The sequence below is a fragment of the Paroedura picta genome, chromosome 5 (assembly GCF_049243985.1).
Source record: "Paroedura picta isolate Pp20150507F chromosome 5, Ppicta_v3.0, whole genome shotgun sequence".
In the NCBI taxonomy this organism is placed as follows: Eukaryota; Metazoa; Chordata; class Lepidosauria; order Squamata; family Gekkonidae; genus Paroedura; species Paroedura picta.
In genome coordinates, this window is record NC_135373.1 from 51,851,830 (window position 1) to 51,874,047 (window position 22,218).

The window sequence follows — 22,218 nt, forward strand, 5'->3', positions numbered from 1 at the left end:
TATTAATATTAATATTAATATTAATATTAATATTAATATTAATATTAATATTAATATTAATATTAATATTAATATTAATATTAATATTAATATTAATATTAATATTAATATTATTTTAATTTATTTCCCGCCACTCCCTACATGGCTCGTGGCGTGTAACAACAGTCTTAAAATCCCCCATTAAAACTCCCATTAAAAGACTTTTTTGGTCTCATCTAATAAACAGAAAAATTCAAAGACAGGCTTCATTCTGCATAACAAGATATGTCCTTCAAATGCTGCCAAATTTATAAACCAAGATCTTGGTCCTTGATCCTGGTATTTGTAGGCTGGGGGCATTGCAGACCCCAAGAAACCAGAGTATAGTCAGGAACAAATGACATTGTATGTATATAAGCATGTGCTTTCCCCCATCCTGGTGTGGCCACAGTCAGTGCCTACAGTCAGTGCTTTTAGGAAGAAGTGTTTATGCACCAGAGGGCATAGTTCCAGACGAAGTCTCCAAACATAAGAAACTAGTTCATATGCCCACACGTTCACAGAGATTGTGCAGAAATGGTGTGAACTGTGTTGTTTGTGAAGAGGGGCTAGATAGTTGGAAGAAAGTCAAGCAGAGGTTCGCTGCCATATTTCTTCACAATCCAATTTGTCCTGAGCATGTATATAAACCTGGCTGTTTAAACTGGCATTATTAAATAAGCATAATCATCCCAAACTCCACAATTTAGTAATTTAGTTACCACAGAGATGCACACATGAAGCTGCCATCTGTTGAATCAGGCCCTTGGTCTGCCATTGTCAATATTGTCTCTTCGCTAGCAGCTCACAAGGGTCTTGGTAAGAGAAAGGTTTTTCACATCAGCTGTTGTCACATTCACCAGTCTAGGAGCAACACTTCTAATGCTTGAGTGTAAAAACCTTCACTTTATGCCTTTAAAAAATCCCTACTGTGTTACGCTTTAAGATTACATTTTAATTGCTGCATTTTATGTAGCGTAAAGCTCTCATGGTTTTGCTTGTCTTTGGCTTCATGAGTATGTTTTTCTAAATATTTCTGACATCCTTTGGAATCATTCTTGAAATTCAGGGTTGGGGGGAGGATTATTTTATCCCACATATAAATTTGTTAAAGCTGAAAATCCCCCAAATGTGGAAAATCTGTTGTAAATGCAAATCAATTTGCTTTTGTCAAGAAGTCTGAACATTCAGATCCCCCCTTTACAGTAGTAAACTGCCAAATGACACTGTCCAAACTTGTCTAGACAGATAGAATTCAGCTGTCTTCTTCTTCCTCCTTGACGCTTTTCTCCTTCTCTTCTTGAGTATATATTCAAACCTCGTCTGCTTCTGAGTAAGGAATGTGTATTTGCAGATTGTCCGTCATGATAGAACCATGGAACAAATTGTCTTCCCTGTGCCGAACATCTGCGAATTCCTCACCCACGAATCCAAGTATCGCGTGTTCAATACTACTGAGAGAGATGAGCAAGGAAGCAAAGTGAATGACTTCTTTCAGCAAACAGAGGACCTGTATAATGAAATGAAATGGCAGAAGAAAATCAGGAGTAAGTTAAAATCTGATATTCGGTCTGCTTAAAAGCTTTTATTGAATCTGTAACAGCTGTCTTCCCAGGTCACTTTGACCATTGAGGCTAGTAGTCTGACCTCACAACTTCACAAGCGCGGGCCTGGTCTTCACATGCAGCAGAATGATGTGGTGAGTGGACTAGAAGCCCTATAGAGGCTGGTGAGCATATTAAAAACAGTCATATGGCATGCTGAAAGTTAGTACATGTAAGAGAAGTTCCAGCTTAGCCTTAACACCCCCCCCCCCCAGAGGAAACTCTTTTGTATAAGTCAAGATACATTTAAAAAATAATGTATCCCCTGCAGTCTGAAGAAGTATATATAATCTATTCTGCATCTGGAGAACTTCCCCATTCCCTGGTCTACCCTCATTTAGCGCCAAATGAAGATCAGGTCAAAGCCTGCTTTTAGGGCCCTTTGTAACCCTGGCATGGGGAAAAACTAAAGTGTTTTCAGTTTTGTATATAGATTATCTTATATTTGCAAACAAATTCAAAATAACAGCTCTTTGATTGTGCAACCTGCTGTCTACCACACCCAGTTGATACTCATCCCTCCAAAAATCTTTTCTCTCCTGGCTTTTTTTATCCTTTATACAATTCTTCAAGATCTTTTCCCAATGCCTAATACTTTGATTTTGATTTTCTGAATGATGACCTCCATGAATAAGGAATATGCTGCAGTCAGTTTAAAAGAACTATGTTTATAAGAATCTTGGGAAATGTGGTATATGAAGCTTTTGAGCCTGAGTCTGTTGCAGCTGTGTATTTTGAACAGAATAATTACAGACTCTTTGCTCACGTTTGAAAAGTCATCCTTTGTTACTGTTGCGCAGCCATTCTGGAATGCATCTGTGACTAGACAGTGGCTATATTTTTTTAGTTGTTATGCTTACCTCCAGGAAGTTTTGAACTGGTGAGTAAAAGAGTATGTCATATTTTGTGGCTTTATACACTCCTACTGGGATTGGCCTTATGGGCCATTGGAGCCTCCAGGCACTCGCTCTTCATTGCTGTAGAATCAGTAACAAAACACAATACTATATATGTTTAGGTTTACTCAGAGTTATTGTCAAATAACCCTTTTTGATCCCAATATCTGATTAATGAGATGCTTCTTAGAAACATAAATAATTAAAGTTCAGCCTTTAGCCTAGAGATCTGAAAGAAGTTCAGCAGTGCGTGACTTGTGCAACCACTACATGATCAAGTGTTCAAATTGAGGAGCCAAGCCGGAGTCACTGATTTCATAGGCTCCCCCACATGAGTCTCTGAGCACCTTGTATCACCTGATACCTGCACTGTTCCACCCTGTGGCATGGGCAATGATGGCACTGCAAGGGAGCCAAAATCAGGCCAGCAGGGCTCTCTACTTCTGAGTTATCTGAGAGACACAGGAAATGAAGTCCTTGCAGAGGTGATGGTTCCAGTCATCTTCTCACAGTCTTCTGACCCCAGTGGCCCTTTTATGCACTCACCATGGTCACTTGGGCAAAGAATTAGCCCTCTCTGCTGAGAAATATGATCTGCTATGCTGTTGCTTGGAATGTGTGCTGAGAGTTATCAACCTCTGCCCTGGCCCTTCCCATCATAGTCCTTGGTTCAAGATGTCTCATCACCAAAATGTTACCAATCTGGCACAAGTAGTTTTACTGAGAAAAAGAGCCCGTTTTCTCTGACATTCCCATACCAGTTACACAAGGTCACCCTCATACATGCCCATACGTAGCCACAGTAAGCAGTCAGGCATGGCTCAGGTATGGGGCAGCTGATGGTTCAGAGCCCTCTGGAGCTTATGGGAGCTGGGCCAGCAGAATGTGTTAAAGCTTCAATGCCGGTGTGATGTGTTTCCATGTGACTGGAAGAAAAAAAAAAAAAGAGCCAGTCATGTGAAACAACTTTCAGTCCTTTTAGACCCAGGAGTCAACAACAACCCACGCTTGGTCACAAGAGAAATCAAAACAGTTGATCAGGATTGAATCTAATTGCATTTGTTGAAAAGGGAGACAAACAAGAGGCTGGTTTACCAGTTTTCTGCTTCAAGGCCTCAAGCTTATCTGTTTCTGCAAAGATTCCTAGGCCAATTCAGAAACCGTTTGGATATGCTCTCACTCCCTGAATCCTCAGATCATTTCAGGATTCTTAATTTTCTTAATGAGCACTTAGGAGCTTTTTGTGCTCATGGCAGGATCCAAAGAACTGCAAGTTAGCAGAGTTATATTTATTTAGTTATTTATGAGATTTATAGCCCACCCTATCTTTGGGAACTCAGGGCGGATCTTCTCGTGGCATGGCCCTTTGTCACCTCCCTTTTTGGAGGATTTTAGCCATTTACTATTTATGGCAGATTTTGCTGGACTTTTCTCCTTGAGGCCATCACTTTCTAGTGAACTTAATTTTTGATGCCTTCTTGACATATTGCCATTCTTCCTTTTGTTTCTAGATAATCCAGCACTCTTTTGGTTCTCCCGACACATTTCCCTTTGGGGAAGTATTTCCTTCAATCTGGCAGTTTTTATTAATCTCGCTGTAGCACTTTTCTACCCCTTTGGAGATGATGGGGATGAAGGTAAGTAGTTTCGTTTCCAAACTTCTAAAACTCAAAATAAATATTACACAACTGAGTCTTCATACATGATATCACTCCCCTTCATCTGATAAAAAAATTATGTGGTTCCTGCCCTGAAGGGCAATGTGATCTGCTTTCAAGATACTATAGTTGCTAGAGCATTGGCCTTGAATTGATTAACATAGGGAGTTCAAGTCAGCCACTATTCAGTCAGGTTTCTTCCTGGGTGGTCTTGGGCGGGTCACGAATTCTCAGACCTTGCCTCACAGGATTATTGCCAAGGGAAAATGAAATAACGCATATTCTTCCCTAGTCGTGGGAAACAAGTATTACTCACCCTTGGTTTCTCATAAGTAAAATGGGAGTATTGATCTGCATTTGCAGCAGCGACACAATATATAGAGTTTTAGAAGAAGATTGTAAAACTCTTTGTCATATCAGTGGTTTTTAGCAAAGCCATAAACAGGATAGCCAAGTCAGTTAAAAGGTGTGGCCTGTTCTTCTCTGCATGTCCGAGGCACTCTAAATAATTTACCTGCACATAATGACAAGGAAGCTTCTCTAAAGCAGGGGTAGTCAACCTGTGGTCCTCCAGATGTCAGCAGCTGCTGACAGGGGCTCATGGGAATTGTAGTTCATGGACATCTGAAGGACCACAGGTTGACTACCCCTGCTCTAAAGCATCTCAAGAGCACCTCTCATTATGCACACAGGCACCCGCCCAATGCCCATTTATGTACTGATAGAAAGCAGTATACAAATGGTTAACAATCAAATGTGCTTTGAAAGCATAGCTGATAATTAACTATGCTGTCAGGCAACAGACCCAAAATCATCAATAGTGAAGCTTTTTGTGTTCCGTAGGGCCTGCTAGCATCTGGGTTGTTGCCAGCTAGGCCCCCTCTCCCTCCCTGATAGTGGGCATCAGTCTTTTTGGGCATGGGGATCGAGTTATTTTATCTCCTTGTCGCTGTGGTTTTCTGTATTGTATTGGTATGTCTTTTTAATGGGTATTTTAATGGGATTTTAATGAGGACTTTGTGACCTGCCACGAGCCATTATATGGGAGTGGTAGGATATAAATCAAATCAAATAAATAAATAAATACAATGAAATACCATCAAGCATTCAACTCCTAATTCACAGGCCAACTTTGGATATGGCCAAGCCTTCAGCCATGAAAAAGGTTCCCTTTCTGCTTGATGTTCTACGGTGTTCTGAATTTCTTCAAATGCCATGTTACACCAAAACAAATCAGACACTGCCCTGTGTTCCAGGCTCTCTGGGTTCTGAGTGGTAGGGACAGTAGAGCAAGGGGAAGGGACATATATAGGAGAGGAGAGGGTGTGCATTACAGGGGATGCTGTCAGGACAAGCCACACGAGCAACTGCTTGAGCTGGCACCAGGAAGAAAGTAGTGATGCACTGCACAGGGCTCATCCATCCATCCATCCATCCATCCATCCATCCATCCATCCATCCATCCATCCATCCATCCATCCATTAGTTGTATGTACTACCCCTTCCTGTGAGCAGGCTCAGGATGGTTTACAACATTACTTATACAATTACAATTAAATTCATAATTACAATACCATTAAAACAATTTGATGCTCTGATGTATTTATGGATGAGTCTCCTGGTCTGCTTCTGAAACTGTTTCACAAATGGTATAGGTGTTGATCTGATTCTAGCTCAGTAGAGGGAATAGCAGAGTTGAGTGGAGGGAGGCCCATAGATTTTATTGGTACTGATTTGTTCTGGCCTCAGCCAGATGCTTGGTGGAAGAGCGCCTTCTTGCAGGCCTTGCAGAACTTGGAGCTTAGCTGGCTCTCTACTCCCAGTTGCACTGGAAGTGGTGGTCAGGCCAAGCCTTCAGGGCAATGTGGCACAGGCACAGGGCAAGATGGGTGCACAGTGTTTAGACCCCTTTGTATTCTCCAGAGAGCAAAATGCCAGGAACCAGCCCTGAGCTCTGAAAGCAAAAACCAGAGGCTCAAGTTGGGCTCGGAAGCCCACAGATAGAGTCGTTGCCAGTGAGTCAAGATTTGCTCAGTGCTCCTTGCATGATTTAGAACAAAGATGCTCAGTGTTTACATTGAAGAAGAATAAATGCTTCAAAGGAAAGCATGAGGACACTGTCCTTTAAAAAAAAAGAAGAAGAAGAAGGCCTGAAGCAAACAGTTAACTCTGACACACACCCCTTGGTTTTAACATGCTGCATTTGGAGATGCAGAAACTGGAGGCACATATCCAGCACTTCTCTATTTTAAATTCTTGGTTCTTTTTCATTCCGAAGGTCCTGGGCTCTTTCTTGCAAATAGATTCCAGAGTCCCCCAGGGTGTCTTTTGCTTCTCTCACGTGGTCTGTTTGGGTTGTCTTCCTGCACTGGCAGCAGCTGAATTGCTCTTTGGCTCCAGTCACGTGCGCTGAGCGCTGCGGAAATGCCCTGAAAAGCTTGGAATGCCAGGGTCAGCCCCAGCGTCTAAAGCATGTGGACCTGGCCTGATACTCAGCATGGGGCAAGATGATGGAAAAGAAATACCGCTTGTGGCTTGGCGCTGGCTTCCTTTACAGGGGGGTGAGCAGATCTCATGACTGTGAATCGCACTTTACCACGCCCTGTTGTTCACAAAGATCTAATTGCCTTTAGAGACGCTGGAGTATGAAATGAAGAGTCACACCAGCTCTTTACTGGACAGATTGGTTCGATGAGACTATTTACATTAACTAGATAAATGCTGGAAAAAGAAGGAATTGCCCTCTTTCTCCAACAAAGAAAAAATTCTTCTGTCTGTAAGGACCTGAAGGAAAGCTTTCCCCCCCTGGTGTGAACCACTTCAGGCTTAAGGAGTGAGATTGGGGCTTGTGTGTTTGAATGCTCTTCTTAGGTCGAGTTCTCTTCATAGTTAAAGAGCCTGGAGAAGGCAGGATTTGAAGAGGAGAGGAACCTCTGTAGGTTTTTGTGCCATGGAGACCACCAAGGGGGTGGGGCAGGTCTCTGTAATCTGGAAATCAGGAGCAAGTATGGGAGATCTCCATGCCTCACCTGGAGGGTGGCAACCTTATATAGAAGGCCTTTTACACTGGACAGGCCATTCAGATGTGCAGCTTTCTTCCTTGCAGGGTAAAGTGGTGTAACTGAGAAGAAAAGTTTTCCCACTAGAGTTTGTTGCATATAGTTGTAATATCTTGTAATATTTCAAGCTGATGATTTTTAAAGAAATCTTGTTTTGCCTTTATTCAGCTGTGGTTACGGGGAAGATGGGACCATCAGAAACCAAAAGCTTCATTTTACACACCGTTTTGATGACATGTCTGAGCTGTGACCAAGAGTGCAGAGGAAAGGGTGGTCAGTCGTCAGGCCAGTTCCCTTTCACCTCTGGACCATCCAGCCCACCAATAGGAATGTGCAGTGGTGTATGTGGGAGGGGCATTAATGAGGAGCCCACGGTTCCAGTAGACATGGCCCTTGAATCTCTGATGGGGGCTGAGATCAACTATTACAAGGAAGTTACTCACAGTCACATTTTGACATAGACTTAACCTGAAGCCATGATCTAGAGGTGGAAGTAGATATCCTTTTAACAATCCCTATGGTACCATTTTAACTGAACACTTTTAACAGCAAAGCTGCTTTTACTAGTCTGCCTTTCAGGAAGAAAGCATATTGTTTCTCCTTCTGCTTCCTCGAGACTGTCATGAAGACAGGTCAGAAATCCTTCTGGCTCCTTTACCTTACACAGTTATTCTAATGATTACAGAATGAATGCCTATGAAATCCTTGAACAGTTGAAAGGGGCCATATAAATACATGTTTTTGCCACCTGTAGATCTAGGCTTTCTGAGGCATCAGCTTGGAAGAAGAATCACAGTAGAAAATTGGTAGGCATCACGGGGCAAAGTGGGCCTTTTGTCTGCCAAAAATTGCCTCCTCCTGAAATTCTATCCTTAGCAGTAAGTGGCTTTTGCCGGGAAATGCATCATCAAGATCTGAGAGCCAAATTATGTGACTGGATCTGGCAATCTGTAATTTGAACTCAAAAGTACTGTAATGTGAATTGGACCAAGGCATACAAACAGGGATCCTACCAGTCTGCTCAGTTGCTATGACTCTCTCTTCATATATGAGGGCTAATGCTTGCTTTCTGCTGCATGTGTGGAATGGGAATCGTGGTCTCTTATTTTATTTACCTTTTTTTAAAAAATCCCACCAAGCCTTTAAGGATCTGAGGGGTGTGGCATACAGCATTCTGCCTTCCTCCATTTTACCCCGCGAGAGTAACTAGCCCAGTGGCAGAGCTGGGATTCAAACACGGGCCTTCCGGATCTTAGTCTAAACCCCTGCTCCGCACTGGTGAAATACATATTTCTGATGGTCTGATGATTCCCTTGATACCTGAAGTTTCGAAGCAGGGCTGCATTTGCATTCTAAATGTGCAGCAGACCTTAAGAGACAGAGAACTGTGGCTGGGGAGAGGAATGGATTGGCTAGGGGAGAGTGGTCCCTCTTCTCTGTCCCTCTCTTTTTACCCAGGTTTGCATTGATGTCGTTCCTCGTTCTTTGACTGTCTGCCAAGCTAGACAACAACAGGACCACAAAATATGGGTGGAGTAACAGGAAAAAGCCAGGGCAAGACAGAGAGGGGGAAGCATACTGTAAAACAGTTCAGTGCCTTCTCCCCCAGTCTCTTCTCTCATCTCTCAGGCAGTGAAGTGCCAGTAAAGGAGGGCTGGGGCAGAAAAAAAGGAGGGCTGGGGCACTTTTCTTTTCCAGGAATGCCCATATCTTGAATGTCTGGGCCAAAAGTCCCTGGGGACACTGGACATGATCATCTGTTCCTCTTTTGCCCAGGGATGGCCTCTGCTGCTACTATTATTGGTGCAATGACAACAGCAAAGTCCCCATTGTCATCTGGTGAATTTACTTGGTTAAGTTACAAAAATAAGTAACTGTTCATCTCTTGACAACTCTGTTGGACTATTTTTGCATGCTGTGGAGCTGAGCTGAACTGTGCCATCATGGGCTGATGCATAACTGGCCCATCTCTGCTGTGATGCAGAGCTCAGAAAAGGCAGTCTTTCTTAACCTGGAGATACCTCTTTGCCTTGGAGCCACTGTGCTTCTTCAGTCCACTTTCATTTTCTGGCTTCGCAAGAGGTTTTGAAGGACTTTGGGGTATCCATATAATTTTCTGGAACAAATACAATTCTTCATAGATACTTCTTACCTAAGAACATTTGGTTGGCATTTCTTTCATTCACCTTCCTTTTTCTTTCTAGGCACTCTTTCCCCACTGTTTTCTGTTCTCCTCTGGATAGCAGTGGCTGTGTGTACATCCCTGCTGTTCTTCTTCCCTAAGCCTGTGGGCATTCGTCCCTTTCTGGTTTCCGTAATGCTCCGGTCAATCTATACAATTGGCCTCGGACCAACACTGATCCTTCTGGGTGCTGCTAATGTAAGTGTTGTCAATCTCATTGTCTATAAAAATGCTTGGTTATCTTACACACACACACACACACACACACACACACACACACACACATTTATTATGGTGATGAAAAGTGCCATCAAGTAGCAGCCAACTTATGAAGACTCAAGAGATGGTTGGAGTGGTTCCTTGTTGTCTGCTTAGCAACTCTGTACTCCCTCAGTGGTCTCCCACCCAAGTACTAACCAGGACTGGCCCTCCTTAGCTTCCTTATCTTTATTAGTTGCCAAGATAGATCAGCCAAGGTTGATATGTGGACAGAGACAACACATTGGTGGACAATATATGATGAGTTGCAAAATGTGACTACCTTCGAGGTTATCTCATTAGAACCATCTAAGAAGAGGAGGGAAATCTAAAAAGTTGGTAAGATTGGAGTTATGTATGGAGACCAAAAGTCCCTATGCTGATTCACTGTTTCATGTCCATTTGGCAGGGACAGACATGTTGGCGGTAAGGAACATGTGCATATCTCCCTTCCAAAAGAGCTGATGGTAAAGCATTAAAGCAGGCCAAGGTGAAGGCTCTTCAGTGTGCAAGGAATTTTAAGCCACAAGTGGGGACCCACAACAAACTTGCATGGCAGCTATCCCATTCCCCCCACCTTTGCAGCCTCCCCCTCCCTCTCTCACACCTTTTATTCCTCCTGTTACCCCTTTTCTTTCTCCTCCATGCCTATCACTTCCTCTCTCTTTTGGCCCTCCACTCAATCACTCCCTCTTTGTGTTTCTGCCTCCCCTCCTCATCACTCTTTCTTTTTCTGGCCCCCCACCTATCCCTATTTTTCTTTCTGCCCCCCTCCATCATTCTCCCGCCCTTCCAGCTGCTTCCTCCTCTCCTAACAGCAGCAGTGGCAGCAACCACTTTTCTGGAAGCACAATGAATCTCTCAGCTACAGAGATCAATTTCCTTTAGACATGCCAGACCCAGGTTGGGAGATCCCTGGATATTTGGGGGTGGGGACTTGAGAGGGCGAGATTTGGGAAGGGTAGAGTTATCAGCAGGTATAATGCCATGGAGCATTCCCCTCTGAAGCAGCCAGGGGAACTAATCTCTGACATCTGACTCTCTACCACCAGATAACTCTCTGGCATCTGACTCTCTACCACCAGCTCATGCTCTGTCTAGTCGAATTCCAGATTCACTGTTTAATTATATGTTTGGCTCCCATAAATCCACGATGGTATAGAGCTAGGATGTAAACCCATCAAAATGTGGTTTCTCCCCAATAGTTGTCACTCAGAATGAACAGAAATTATTGCAAAGAATTAAGGAAGTTAATCCCGAAGGCCAAAGGCTTATTGCTGAGTGCCAGCATCATGTTTCAAGTGACAACAGCCCTGACTTTTGTGGAAGAAGGGCACTGGGAATGTAGTGTAGAACACCAAATATGGACCTAAGAACATTAGACTTTTTTTGCCCCCAAGGGATGGAAATGCTGATATCTAAGCAGAGCTGTGACCCATATATGAGTTGGGGAATCAGCTTGCCCTAGAAGACTTTGATCATGTAAGGAATATCATGAAAAAGAACCTCAGGGTGGCTGATATGGCTCTTTGGGCAGTCTCAATAGCATGGGCCATCTGAGCCAGTCGATTGAAATGCTATGCCTAGATGTTTGAAAAACTTCCGTCTGCTTTATGTCATGGCCATCAATCTGTCCTCTATGTTTAACAAAGTTTTTGGTAAGACAAGGGTTTGTGTTTTTTGAACATGTATTGCTAATTGTTCCTCCTTAACAAAGCTCAAGTCTGATGGTTCCACTTGAATCTATGTTCCTCCTTAAAGTTGCTTAGTTTCAAAGGTCTGAGAAGATCAGACTAGACATCCAGGTCAGGGCATAGTCATATTCCACAGGAGGTAAACTGCAATTGTATTTATTTATGTAAACATTTATTAGTTGCCCTTATGCCTAATAGGAACTCAGTGCAGCTTACAATGTAAAAAATAACAAAACAGAATTAAATACATGACAACCACAAGTTAAAATGAATAAAACTGCCAGTAAGCAGAAGAAGTAATCAAATGCCTTCATGAATAAAGCTATCTTCAGCTGCTTTCTCATTATTGAGAATGAAGGGGCCAGGCATACCTCCCTGGGGAGGGAGTTCCATAATCATGGGGCTGCCACTGAAAAGGCCCTCGCTGAGTGGGAGCATCAGCCCCAAGCTGCAAATCTGGTGTTTCAAGGGGACTATAAGCCAATCCAAGACTGGGGATATCTCAAGTCCTTGGTTTGCCTTTCTACTAGCCCAGAACACCTCTGTCTTATCATTACAGATAATCTGTTCCTTTTCAAGCCCCATTTGCCCCAGTTTAAACCAAGACTTAGGGTACACATACCCTGACCTAGATAGCTAAGCCTAGCTTGATCTTGTCAGATCTCAGGAGCTAAGCAGGATTGGCACTGGTTAGTATTTGGATGGGAGACCACCAAGGAAGTCCTGGGTTCCTGTCCAGAGGCAAGCAATAGCAAACCACCTCTGAAGGTCTCTTGCCTTGAAAACGCTATGGGGTCACTATAAGTTGGCAGTGACTTCACAGCAAAAGGGGAAAGGGAGCGGGGGAAAGAAGGTTGCACATAGATACATATCATTACATTTGTTTTATCCAAATCAATCGATGCATTTGTCTGTAGATGGTTTAGAAGTACTGGCAATCTTAACTTTATTTGATTGTTTAACATTTGTGTACTGAATACCTGCCCTGTTAGTGCCCATATGGCTGCAAGCAGTTAAAAAGACATTAAAAACCAGCTTTTAAACAACATAATGCATGTGCGCACACGCACAAAGACGAAAATGAAAATGGTGGCCTTATAAACTCTCTTGTAGTCCAAACTCTCTCACATGTAACATGCTACTATAATAGGCGTGGTGGGGAGAACGTTTGGGGTTCTTGAAATGCAGCTTGGAAACTTGTAGGCAGGCAGGGTGTGTTTTATTTTTACATTCTGGACAGCAGCACCTTGCACTGGCAGACAGGGGCTTTGTGAATAACTTGAGTCCTGTGTTTCTCTCCCCTCAGCTTTGTAACAAGGTAGTGTTCTTGGTGAGCTTTGTTGGGAACCGTGGCACGTTCACTCGTGGCTACCGAGCAGTCATCATGGACATGGCGTTCCTCTACCATGTGGCCTACGTGCTTGTCTGCATGTTGGGCCTCTGTGTGCATGAGTTCTTTTACAGCTTCCTGGTGAGTAGAGGCAAGTGCTGTGCCGCTTGGGTGAGCCCCTCCTGCCAAACAGCAACTCCCTGGGGTCCAAGTCATTAATTTGGATTACAGGTCCCATTTCCTGCAGCAGCAAATTATCACACTGATATTGAACAGGAAGTGTGTGTGTGTCTATGTGATATCCGAGTTTCAGATATTTACAAGTGCATATCAGATTTTAGAGTATTGTAATACACTCTACATGGTCCTGTATTGGAATTCAACTTGGAAACTATTTCAGTTTTTTAGATGACTCACCCTATTGATTGCATTGACTTACACTATGTAAGTCTACAAGCAAGGGTAGACTCTCTGAGTCTGCCTCCCTCACAATGCATCGGATCTGACTTTAGGTACAGCTAGTCAAACTGCAACCTCTGTTATCGCTCCTAAAGTCAGGCCAGGCTACCTGTTCTGTGGTGGCTGTTTCTCCAGAGATTCCCTGGTTCTGTGTTGGTTCTATTGGACTTTTTGGCTCTCTTTCCATTGGGAAGCTTTTGGCCAGTGGCTGCTTTGCTCGCTGTTGTGTGTTTGCGCTGAAGTAATGTTGATGTCATTTGCCTGAAAAACAACCACTCCAGCCCCCTGAAAGATTCCCCAGAGGGAAAAATGGCCCTGTATAATATCAGAATCTTGCAGCATGGGAGAGATCTATATATCAAACTGGTATCTGGGTTATAAATAATTTGGAGTACTGAAAATTATGCCCTCTTTGAAATATGGATCAGGAAAATATTGTTGTTTTTCTGATCAGTCCCCTAATTTCATATCTTAACTAGTAGTCATCAGCTCTATTTTTATGTGCAAAAATGGTAGGTCCATTCTTTTACATAATTACGAAATCAGTAGGCATCTGTTTTAGGTTGCATACTCTTTTGGGGCCTCATGTGAAATGGGTATGTACCCAAGAAGGCATTTGACAGTGTTCAGTAGTTCTACATTATAAAGGAAAATCAGTATTGGTGGACAAGATGTCTTTCAGTGAAACTTTTTTTCTGTTACTGGTTTTCTCCTTGAGGAACCCTCTATAAATTTTTAAGGAACCCCAGGGTTCCTCGATCACAGTTTGAAAACTACCACTATAATTAATTTCTGGGGTTTATCTGTAAACAGTATTGTATTTATTCTATTATTATTCTTTATGTTTTCTATTTATTATATTCATAGAACCTATGTATTCTCCTTATACCCATCTGTTCCCTTGTTTTGTCTTCTTTCTTCCAAGTTATTTGACTTGGTATACAGAGAGGAAACTTTATTGAATGTCATTAAAAGTGTTACACGAAATGGACGCTCCATTATCCTGACCGCCGTATTGGCCCTCATCCTGGTCTACCTCTTCTCCATTGTTGGGTTCTTGTTCTTGAAAGATGACTTCATTATGGAAGTTGAAAGGCTGAAAAACAGAACACCTGTGGCAGGTATTCCTCTTTTTGCCAAAGCATACTCCTTTTCAGCATTGCCTACAAATCTGCTGTAGTGTATTTCTGAGCTGTCACTGGTCCAGTGGGATAAGAGCACTGATATCCTGGGGTATTTTTTCTGTTGTATAATTTTGCCAGTTTGGATTCCTTCAACTCTTTCATTGTATCGCTAATACATGAAGCAGAAAACAATTGGGAATGCATAGGGCAAAATAGGTGTTTGATAAAATAAAGCTGATCTAGGTTTCATTTATTCACTTTGCAGTTGTTAAATCAGTGCTTTACTCAGTTCCATACATATTCACAAATGAGCATCAAACAATGTTTTCATTCTTGAAAGTCTCGTAATCACTCCAGTTTCAGGAAAATGATCTAGCCGCTCAGTGTCTTGCTTGTCAGCCTTTGTGAATATTCTTTAATGCTTTTGGGGGACATTGTTTTCATACATGATGTTTATGAATGTAATTCATGAATGTAATTCATCCTAACTAGGTAGAAGCTGTGTTTGATGTCAGTTCTTTAATTTAGGAAGGGACACCAATGAAATGCCTGTGATATTTTGTAAATGTGGAACAGGGGTATCATATTTATTCTGGCAGCATTATGGTTCTTCCTTGGTGGTGGTCTGATTGATTTATTTGTTTCTTCCAACACTAAATAAATTACTGGAGCAAATATTCAAACCAATTTAAAATTCAATTAATTTCCAGTTGTTGAGGTTCAAAGCTAAGATGTAGTAAAATGTAGTTTGGGTGAGTTTACAAAAGATCCTTGGGAGAGCCAGTGTGGTGTAGTGGTTAAGAGTGGTGGACTCTAATCTGGAGAACCGGGTTTGATTCCTCGCTCCTCCACATGCAGCCAAATGGCTGATCTTAGGCTAGTCACAGTTGTCTTAGGGCTGTTCTCACCGAGCAGTTCTCTTGAGAGGTCTCTTAGCTCCACCAACCTTACAGCATGTCTGTTGCAGAAAGAGGAAGGGAAAGCCTTTGTAAGCTGCTTTAGGACTCCTTCAGGCAGTGAAAAGCTGGTATTCGAAAACCAGCTCTTCTTCAACCATTATGGAATCATTGTTAGTGAGATCAAGAGTGGAGAGATACCAAATGTTCTGCAGTACATACAAATAAAGTAAATGGACCCATGTATTTTGTGATGCAATTTAATTTGGCTGCTATGAGAATATACTCACGTTAGGTGTGTGACTGAGAATTTAGTAGCATGTCTGTGCCCTCATGTTTAATATGTGTGCCATATTTTTCGTAATTTTTGTCTGTGCATGCTGAAAATCAGCCTTTGTTAACAGTGTGCTTTTCATTCTGTCAGACACTGGCACGGTTCCCACCACAACACTAACAGCAATGATGGAAACATGTGGAAAGGATAATTGCACTACTACAATACCAGCCATAAAATCAGGTGAGTAGAATGCCCACAAAACAGTTTGTACTTCCAACAAGTTATGTATCCATTGTGAGGGAAAGCAGCCCGGTATGGCCCAATCCCATCATGAAGCTAAGCAGGGTTGGTTCTTGGATGGGGGACCACCAAGGAAGGCTGTGCCAAGGGAGGCAGTGGCAAACCACTCACTCTCCTTGAAAGCTCCTTGCCGGGAATGCCGTAAGCTGGTTGTGACTTGATAGTGCATGCATACATAAGTGTCCATTGCTCTTTTAGAAGAGAATCAAGGCCAGCCCTATCTCAAAATGGCACTCAGGCCAGAAGCATCTTTGGCAGCTAGGTCTGCAAATGGAGGTTTCACAACCTGCACCTATGAAAACTTATGCTGTATTGTAACTGTTATTCTTTAAGGAGCACCAAGACACCTTTTTGTTTTTTGTTGTAACAGATTAACAACACTACCCCACTTGAAACAGGTAGAATACATGCATCTTCTGTGATTGATCATTTCTATAACTGTCAGGCTCCCTGACTGACTTGTACTTCCCTGCCTGTTATGCACTTCTGAGAATGTCTAGAAAAGTATAATTATCAGAAAGTCTAGAAGGTCTCTTGAGATTCTACAAAGGGCCAGAATACTACTAGAGGTTAGAGAAAAATGAATCCACAAACAGGATGCCTGAAACATCTTCCTTCAAAGTTCACACTTCTGTCCTCTTTTGTCTCCAGCAGCAAAATGGACATTGGGCTGAGACTTTCCATTACTTCATTAGTTGCTACTTTCAGGAACAGGCAAAATATTATACACAATCATGTTACATCAGGCATTTTCTTTCAATGGATGTTGCTGAGATAGAGCAGAGGAGACAGCACAGAGCTATTGCTGTTGGTTGCATGTTCTCCATTGTGAGAACCGTTAATAGATACTCACTAGACCCTTGGATCATATATCTGTGTTACACCCACAGGTGAGGAAGATGATGAGGATGGGATTGAGAGGACGTGTGACACTCTGCTAATGTGCATTGTGACAGTATTGAACCAAGGCCTGAGAAACGGTGGTGGAGTTGGAGATGTGTTACGCAAGCCTTCCAAAGATGTAAGCATTTTGTGTGTGTGTGTGTGTGCGTGAAAGAGAAAGACAGGTTCACAAATCAGGATATTTCATTGTAGTAAAAAATAATGGGTGAACCAAAGTAAAGGAGTTGGCTTTCCTTCATGTAAAGATCCATCCCAAGCACTTTTAAAATCCTATTATGTTTAATGGGAGAGATGCTGAGCATGTTCTTAAACTCCTCTGTTAAGAATCACAAGAATTCAAAAGTGCTTAATTTTGCCTGGATTATAATCATGTTTATGTGGTTTGTTGTACATCAGAAAGTTGATTTAACAGTGTAATGTGAAGGCTGGATTGAGTGTCTTAATGTGACATCATTAAGCACAGGTTTTTAGATCCGAGAAGAAGATGAGTTCTTTTCTGGGAACTTGGGGGATGGGACAGGGAGGAGTAGCATTACAGACACTGTGATGTCACTTCCAGGTGATCATAGTTCCCACAGATGCTGTTTTAGGAATGTTGCTGACCTCTGTGATAAGGATTATAGAGACTGGGGTAATTTTTAGATCATCACCAGAAGGCCCCTCCCCCCAGCTCCCCCCCCCCTTATTACTCATTTGATAAAATGTGACTAAATGAGAGTGGGGCAGGGACTCATATCCTAGATTTGTGTCTAGGGGCTGAAATGTCTGACTTCATACTCCACTTAGGTTAGAATTGCCAGTTAGCACCTGGAGAAACAGACATGGCCTGTTGTCATAACAATGGAAGTGGAGATTGTACCATGGCCCAGCCTCCTGGTCCTCCCACTCACCTGGCTCTCTCATCTGTTAGAGGCAAATGTTAGTTTCCCCCACACCAAGTGGGGAAAGTAGGCAGGTAGATGCAGTATTTTTCACTTTGGGTCCATTTGACCCAGAAAAAAAATTGAGATTCCCACGGAAAAATGTCAGATTCCAATACTGAGTATTCATATCCAGGAAATTTTGGAAATCCCAATTTTTTTCAAGTCCAGTATACCTGAACCAAAACATGCTGAGACAAAAAGCAGTGGCAAACTGGCTAAAACCAGCTGACCCAAGGCGCAGGTTGGGCTCTTTTGGGGCTCTTTAAACTGCTTCCCATTATGGTATTTTCCAGGTATTTTTAGGCTTGGTATATCCAAATACACACCTCTGCTCATCAAACTCCGTATGTCTATATTAAGCATCCTTAAACTAGCTACATATGGAGACTAGGATGTAACATGTAAGATAGGATCATTTGCTTGTATGCACTGGTGGGTTGAAACTGATGCTATTAAACTGCGAATTCGTGTCCGTGTTTTTCTGCCGGGTGCCAATTTGACATCACACAGACACTTTATTGTTCTTCCAGGAGCCCCTCTTCGCTGCTCGGGTTGTTTATGATCTCCTTTTCTATTTCATTGTCATCATTATTGTCTTGAACCTCATATTTGGAGTCATCATTGATACGTTTGCAGATCTAAGGAGTGAAAAGCAGAAGAAGGAGGAAATCTTGAAAACAACCTGCTTCATCTGTGGTACGTGGGAACAAGTCAGAGAAAAGCTGCCTGTTTTTAAGCTGTTCTTCCTGTAATAAGAAGTCGTCCACAACACTACCTTTTCCGTGATGATGGCAAACTAAGTGACATGTCAGAGGGAAGCTTGCTGTTTGGTGATGAGATGCTCGTTTGACAACCATTGCTATTAATAAAATACTGCACTATTTTATGTTAGGGTATTTTCAGATACTACTGGACTGATCCAGTGGGGGAATTCTATGGTCATTTCCTATGAACTTCAGGCACATGTAACAAGCAGTCCAAATCAGTTTGTTGTTGTATGAGCAAGAGAGAATGTTTATCCTGGCAACTGTGGTACCCATCTGGCAAAGGAGAATGCATTGGACAGTAACTTGTAAAGAAATGCTGCCACTTCTCTGGGTGCAGAGCCAGATGGAGTTCAAAATGTGCTTCTTAGTATGGTTTTCTAAAAACTGATCATTTCTCACCCTCCATGTTTGTTAACTGCAGTTCTAATGAACTCCAAAAGGTGGCATGCATGAGGGTGGGAATTTCAGCCTGACATGAACAATGTCAACGAATCTTGACATGGCTGATCTAGTCACTTGGATCCATGCTACAGTAACAATGAGGCTAGACTGCGGGAATGCACTGTACATTGTTCCCTCCTGAAAGTCAATTTAGAAACTCCAGCTGGTGCAGGATGCCCAGCTTGGCTATTTTGGGGGGCTCGATTCAGCATGCATATATCTCCCATCTTGCAGGTACTACAAGTTACTAAGGACAATGTAATGTATTAACTATTACATGCAAAGCCTTTGATGTCCTTGGACCCTCATATCTGCAAGACCACCTTTCCACAATAGCTTTGCTCACCAGAGCAGAGACTTCTGAAGATGGCAACCTGCACATGGGCAAAATCAACAACTGCCGATACAAATGCCTTCTCCACTGTGGCCCCCACCTTCTAGAGCAGTCTGCCTCAGGTCAAGAAAGTTCCCACTCTCATGGTTTTCTATAAACTCCTCTAAGCGGTGAAGGGGTAGCTGTTACTGTTCTAGAGAGAAATGGATTGGGACTGGCCACTGAAAGGTTGATGAACAATATTGACTGCCTGACAAGGTCAAGAGGCCACAGGCCAGATAGTGGAATACCTTTAATTTGTGTGCCTGGCTCATCAGGGAATGATCTTTGGACAGAGTGATTATGGACTGAAATGGAATGTAATTTTAATAGGGAATGTTTAGATTTGATATGATGGTTTGAAATTGGATTGTTTTATGTTTGTTGTAAGCTGCCCTGAGACCATGCGGAGACGGGTGGCCTAAAAGTCAAATAAATAAATAATTTTTAAAAAATAGAGTGGAACTTCCTTCTGACTATGCACAATAGGACAGTACAGCTAAAATGCTTAATGCATCTAAACTGGAACTTTATCAGATCCTTCCAATTTGAGTATATTTTTATAATTTGGATGGAAATTAATAACATCCCTACATCACATTTTGGTCACTTTCCAAAGAAATTGGCAGAGATCTCTCTCTCTCTCATTGTCTACATCACACATGCAGTGAGCTCACACCATCCCTTCACCACTCACTGTCCTAATTGTGCAGGTTGAAAATGTCTGGGCTCATGAGAGAAGGACTCAACTAAAGCAGAGAAGAAAATGGGAGAAGTATTTTTCTCTTTTTCCTTTTGTATATGTTAGATGCCTGCAAAATGAAGACAGGTACTACCAGATGAGCACTTTTGGAGGAAATCAATATGTATACTTGTTTTGTGTGTAGACAAAACAATATTTTTAAACAATATATCAATTTTAAAAGGTGTCTTTTTAAACAGAGCTTCAGTTGAAGTGCTGAAGAGCTACTATCAGGATTTTGCATAACATCCTTTCCCTGATGTTTTATGCTTGGCTTTGCCTCCTGTGGCATTTTGTGCTTTTGCCCACCATCCTGAATCAGCATCCCAAATGCACCCACAGAATCAAAAAGGATTCCCATTCTAGGATTGGCTTCCCCAAGAAGCACAGGATGGGGAGACATCTTGGCTTTTTAGCTTCTGCCTTAATTCCATCTCTGATGATGTTTCATTGGATTTGTATGAGGTGTTTTCTGTTATACTTTTGAACTTCCTTGGCAGGCTGAGGGGAATTAATGAAGCCTTTGTGTGTGTGTGTGTTTCTCTTTTATTGCAGGGCTTGAGCGAGACAAATTTGATAACAAGACAGTTTCATTTGAGGAGCACATCAAGTCAGAGCACAACATGTGGCACTACCTTTACTTTATCGTTCTGGTCCGAGTGAAAGACCCGACAGAATACACTGGTCCTGAAAGTTATGTGGCTCAAATGATTGTGGTGAGTCACTTTTAGTATGAGTCGTGGAGCCATGGGATGGCCCTGTCATCCGAGGGGGCCTACATTCTGCTTTAACTGTGGGAAGGCTCTATATGTTCAGTGTCAAAGGCATTTTAATGCATTTGCAAGTATCTGTGACAAAGGCACAGCGTTGGATAAAATGAAAAGATGAAGGGAAAAAGTCTCAACTCCTGTCAGCCCACTGGGCTCCTGGGGTCTGTAAATTGTTCTACATCTGTGAGTGAAATGACTCTCAGAAGCTCTTGGATCATGACAGCCATTCCTACACCTTTGTTCTGCATTGTCATAATTTCCAGAGCTAGAGTGCCTGCATACAAACCTGTCCCTACAACAGCTGTCAGGACCCCAAATCTGTGCAGACAGCCTGAGGAAGCTCAACATACATTCATGCCACTCTCTCTAGAAGGTTTCTTGGGGTCTGCCTAGAGTCAGAGGTATGCTGACTCTGAGCACGAAGATTCCATTTAGCCATCATCATGGCTAATAACATGACAAAAGTAGTCCTTGGCAAGTAAAATCTCAATTTTGGAATGGTTTCTGGTCATATTTATGGAACAAAAACAACAGCTTCTTTTGTTTCTAAACTTGCAAAGGGGCGACTGGGGAAGGGGCACCTGACACACCAAAAATGATAAATGTATAGTTCAGAGCTCTTGGAATATTTCCAGATAATGAAGCAGGATAAAAATTTCTAAGTGAGAATGGGTAGAGTCTTGGAGTGGACAGCCTATTGTGACTTTGTTCCAGTGAATTCAGAGTGGCTTCGTTATGCTATTGGTCTACTTGTAGGAGAAGTAGATAAAGCGTATCCTATGTTCTTTGGCGGATAGCTAATATGGTAGGGTGCTTTGACTAGAAGCCATATATGAAACATTAGGGTCCTTAATCAACAATCTGATAGGTTTGACTTGGTTATTTTCCTCAGTAAGTGTTACAGTAATGATCAGATGTGTTCCTCCATCTGATGGGGCATACCTAGTGAGAGGGCCAGAATATTTGTGTTTTACCCAATTCTTTAGGTCCTTTGCTCAATCTGGTGCTGTACTAAAAATAGGCTTGTAAACATTTTATTTTTATTTTTATTAATACTTTATAACTTAAGATGCTGGTGTGGTTCTCTGTACCACTTAGACTTCCACCGTTTTGGAAATCCTATCAAAGAAGGAGGCCCAAGAGAAGAAAGGATGGTAGTTTGGCAAGCAGCTATTTCTCCAGAGGCACACCTGACAATAAATTGTCCCCATGACGTACTGGGCAGCAGGAGAATTGTAAAGGGGAAGCTCAGCAGAAGGCAGTTCCATACCCTGGTCTAGTAGTGGTGGTGACATTACCTTAGAGAGGGAGAGGGAGACAAGCCTCTCCAGGAGTAGGGAATCCCTGGGAGTAGGCAGGGTGGAACAGGGCCTGTAGGCCAAAGCAGGCTGGTTCCACCACAATGCATTTTGGAGAAATTCTCTTGGAGCATGTCCAGTATTTTTCTCCTCTGGATTTGTAAAGGAGTAGAAAATGAAAACAATTCTGTATAATACAGTTTGCAAAGGTCTTTGCATGGGTGCTATAGAGATTAGAATATTAAA

General features: G+C 42.4%; 1 protein-coding gene across 4 annotated transcripts in view; it reads left to right on the plus strand.

The window, feature by feature from the left end:
- The window catches only part of ITPR2 (inositol 1,4,5-trisphosphate receptor type 2), a 228,630-nt gene that overhangs the window by 188,797 nt on the left and 17,615 nt on the right, over positions 1-22,218 (plus strand). For 2 of the 4 annotated variants that reach the window (XM_077337917.1, XM_077337918.1), the window contains exons 47-55: positions 1,373-1,565; positions 4,030-4,155; positions 9,440-9,615; positions 12,676-12,840; positions 14,084-14,279; positions 15,603-15,695; positions 16,646-16,776; positions 18,112-18,277; positions 20,460-20,620. In XM_077337917.1, the coding sequence (XP_077194032.1) occupies positions 1,373-1,565; positions 4,030-4,155; positions 9,440-9,615; positions 12,676-12,840; positions 14,084-14,279; positions 15,603-15,695; positions 16,646-16,776; positions 18,112-18,277; positions 20,460-20,620 (1,407 nt within the window). Of the gene's footprint in view, positions 1-1,372; positions 1,566-4,029; positions 4,156-9,439; positions 9,616-12,675; positions 12,841-14,083; positions 14,280-15,602; positions 15,696-16,645; positions 16,777-18,111; positions 18,278-20,459; positions 20,622-22,218 lie in introns of those variants that run through there. The other 2 variants (XR_013231068.1, XM_077337919.1) reach the window with 2 other exon arrangements.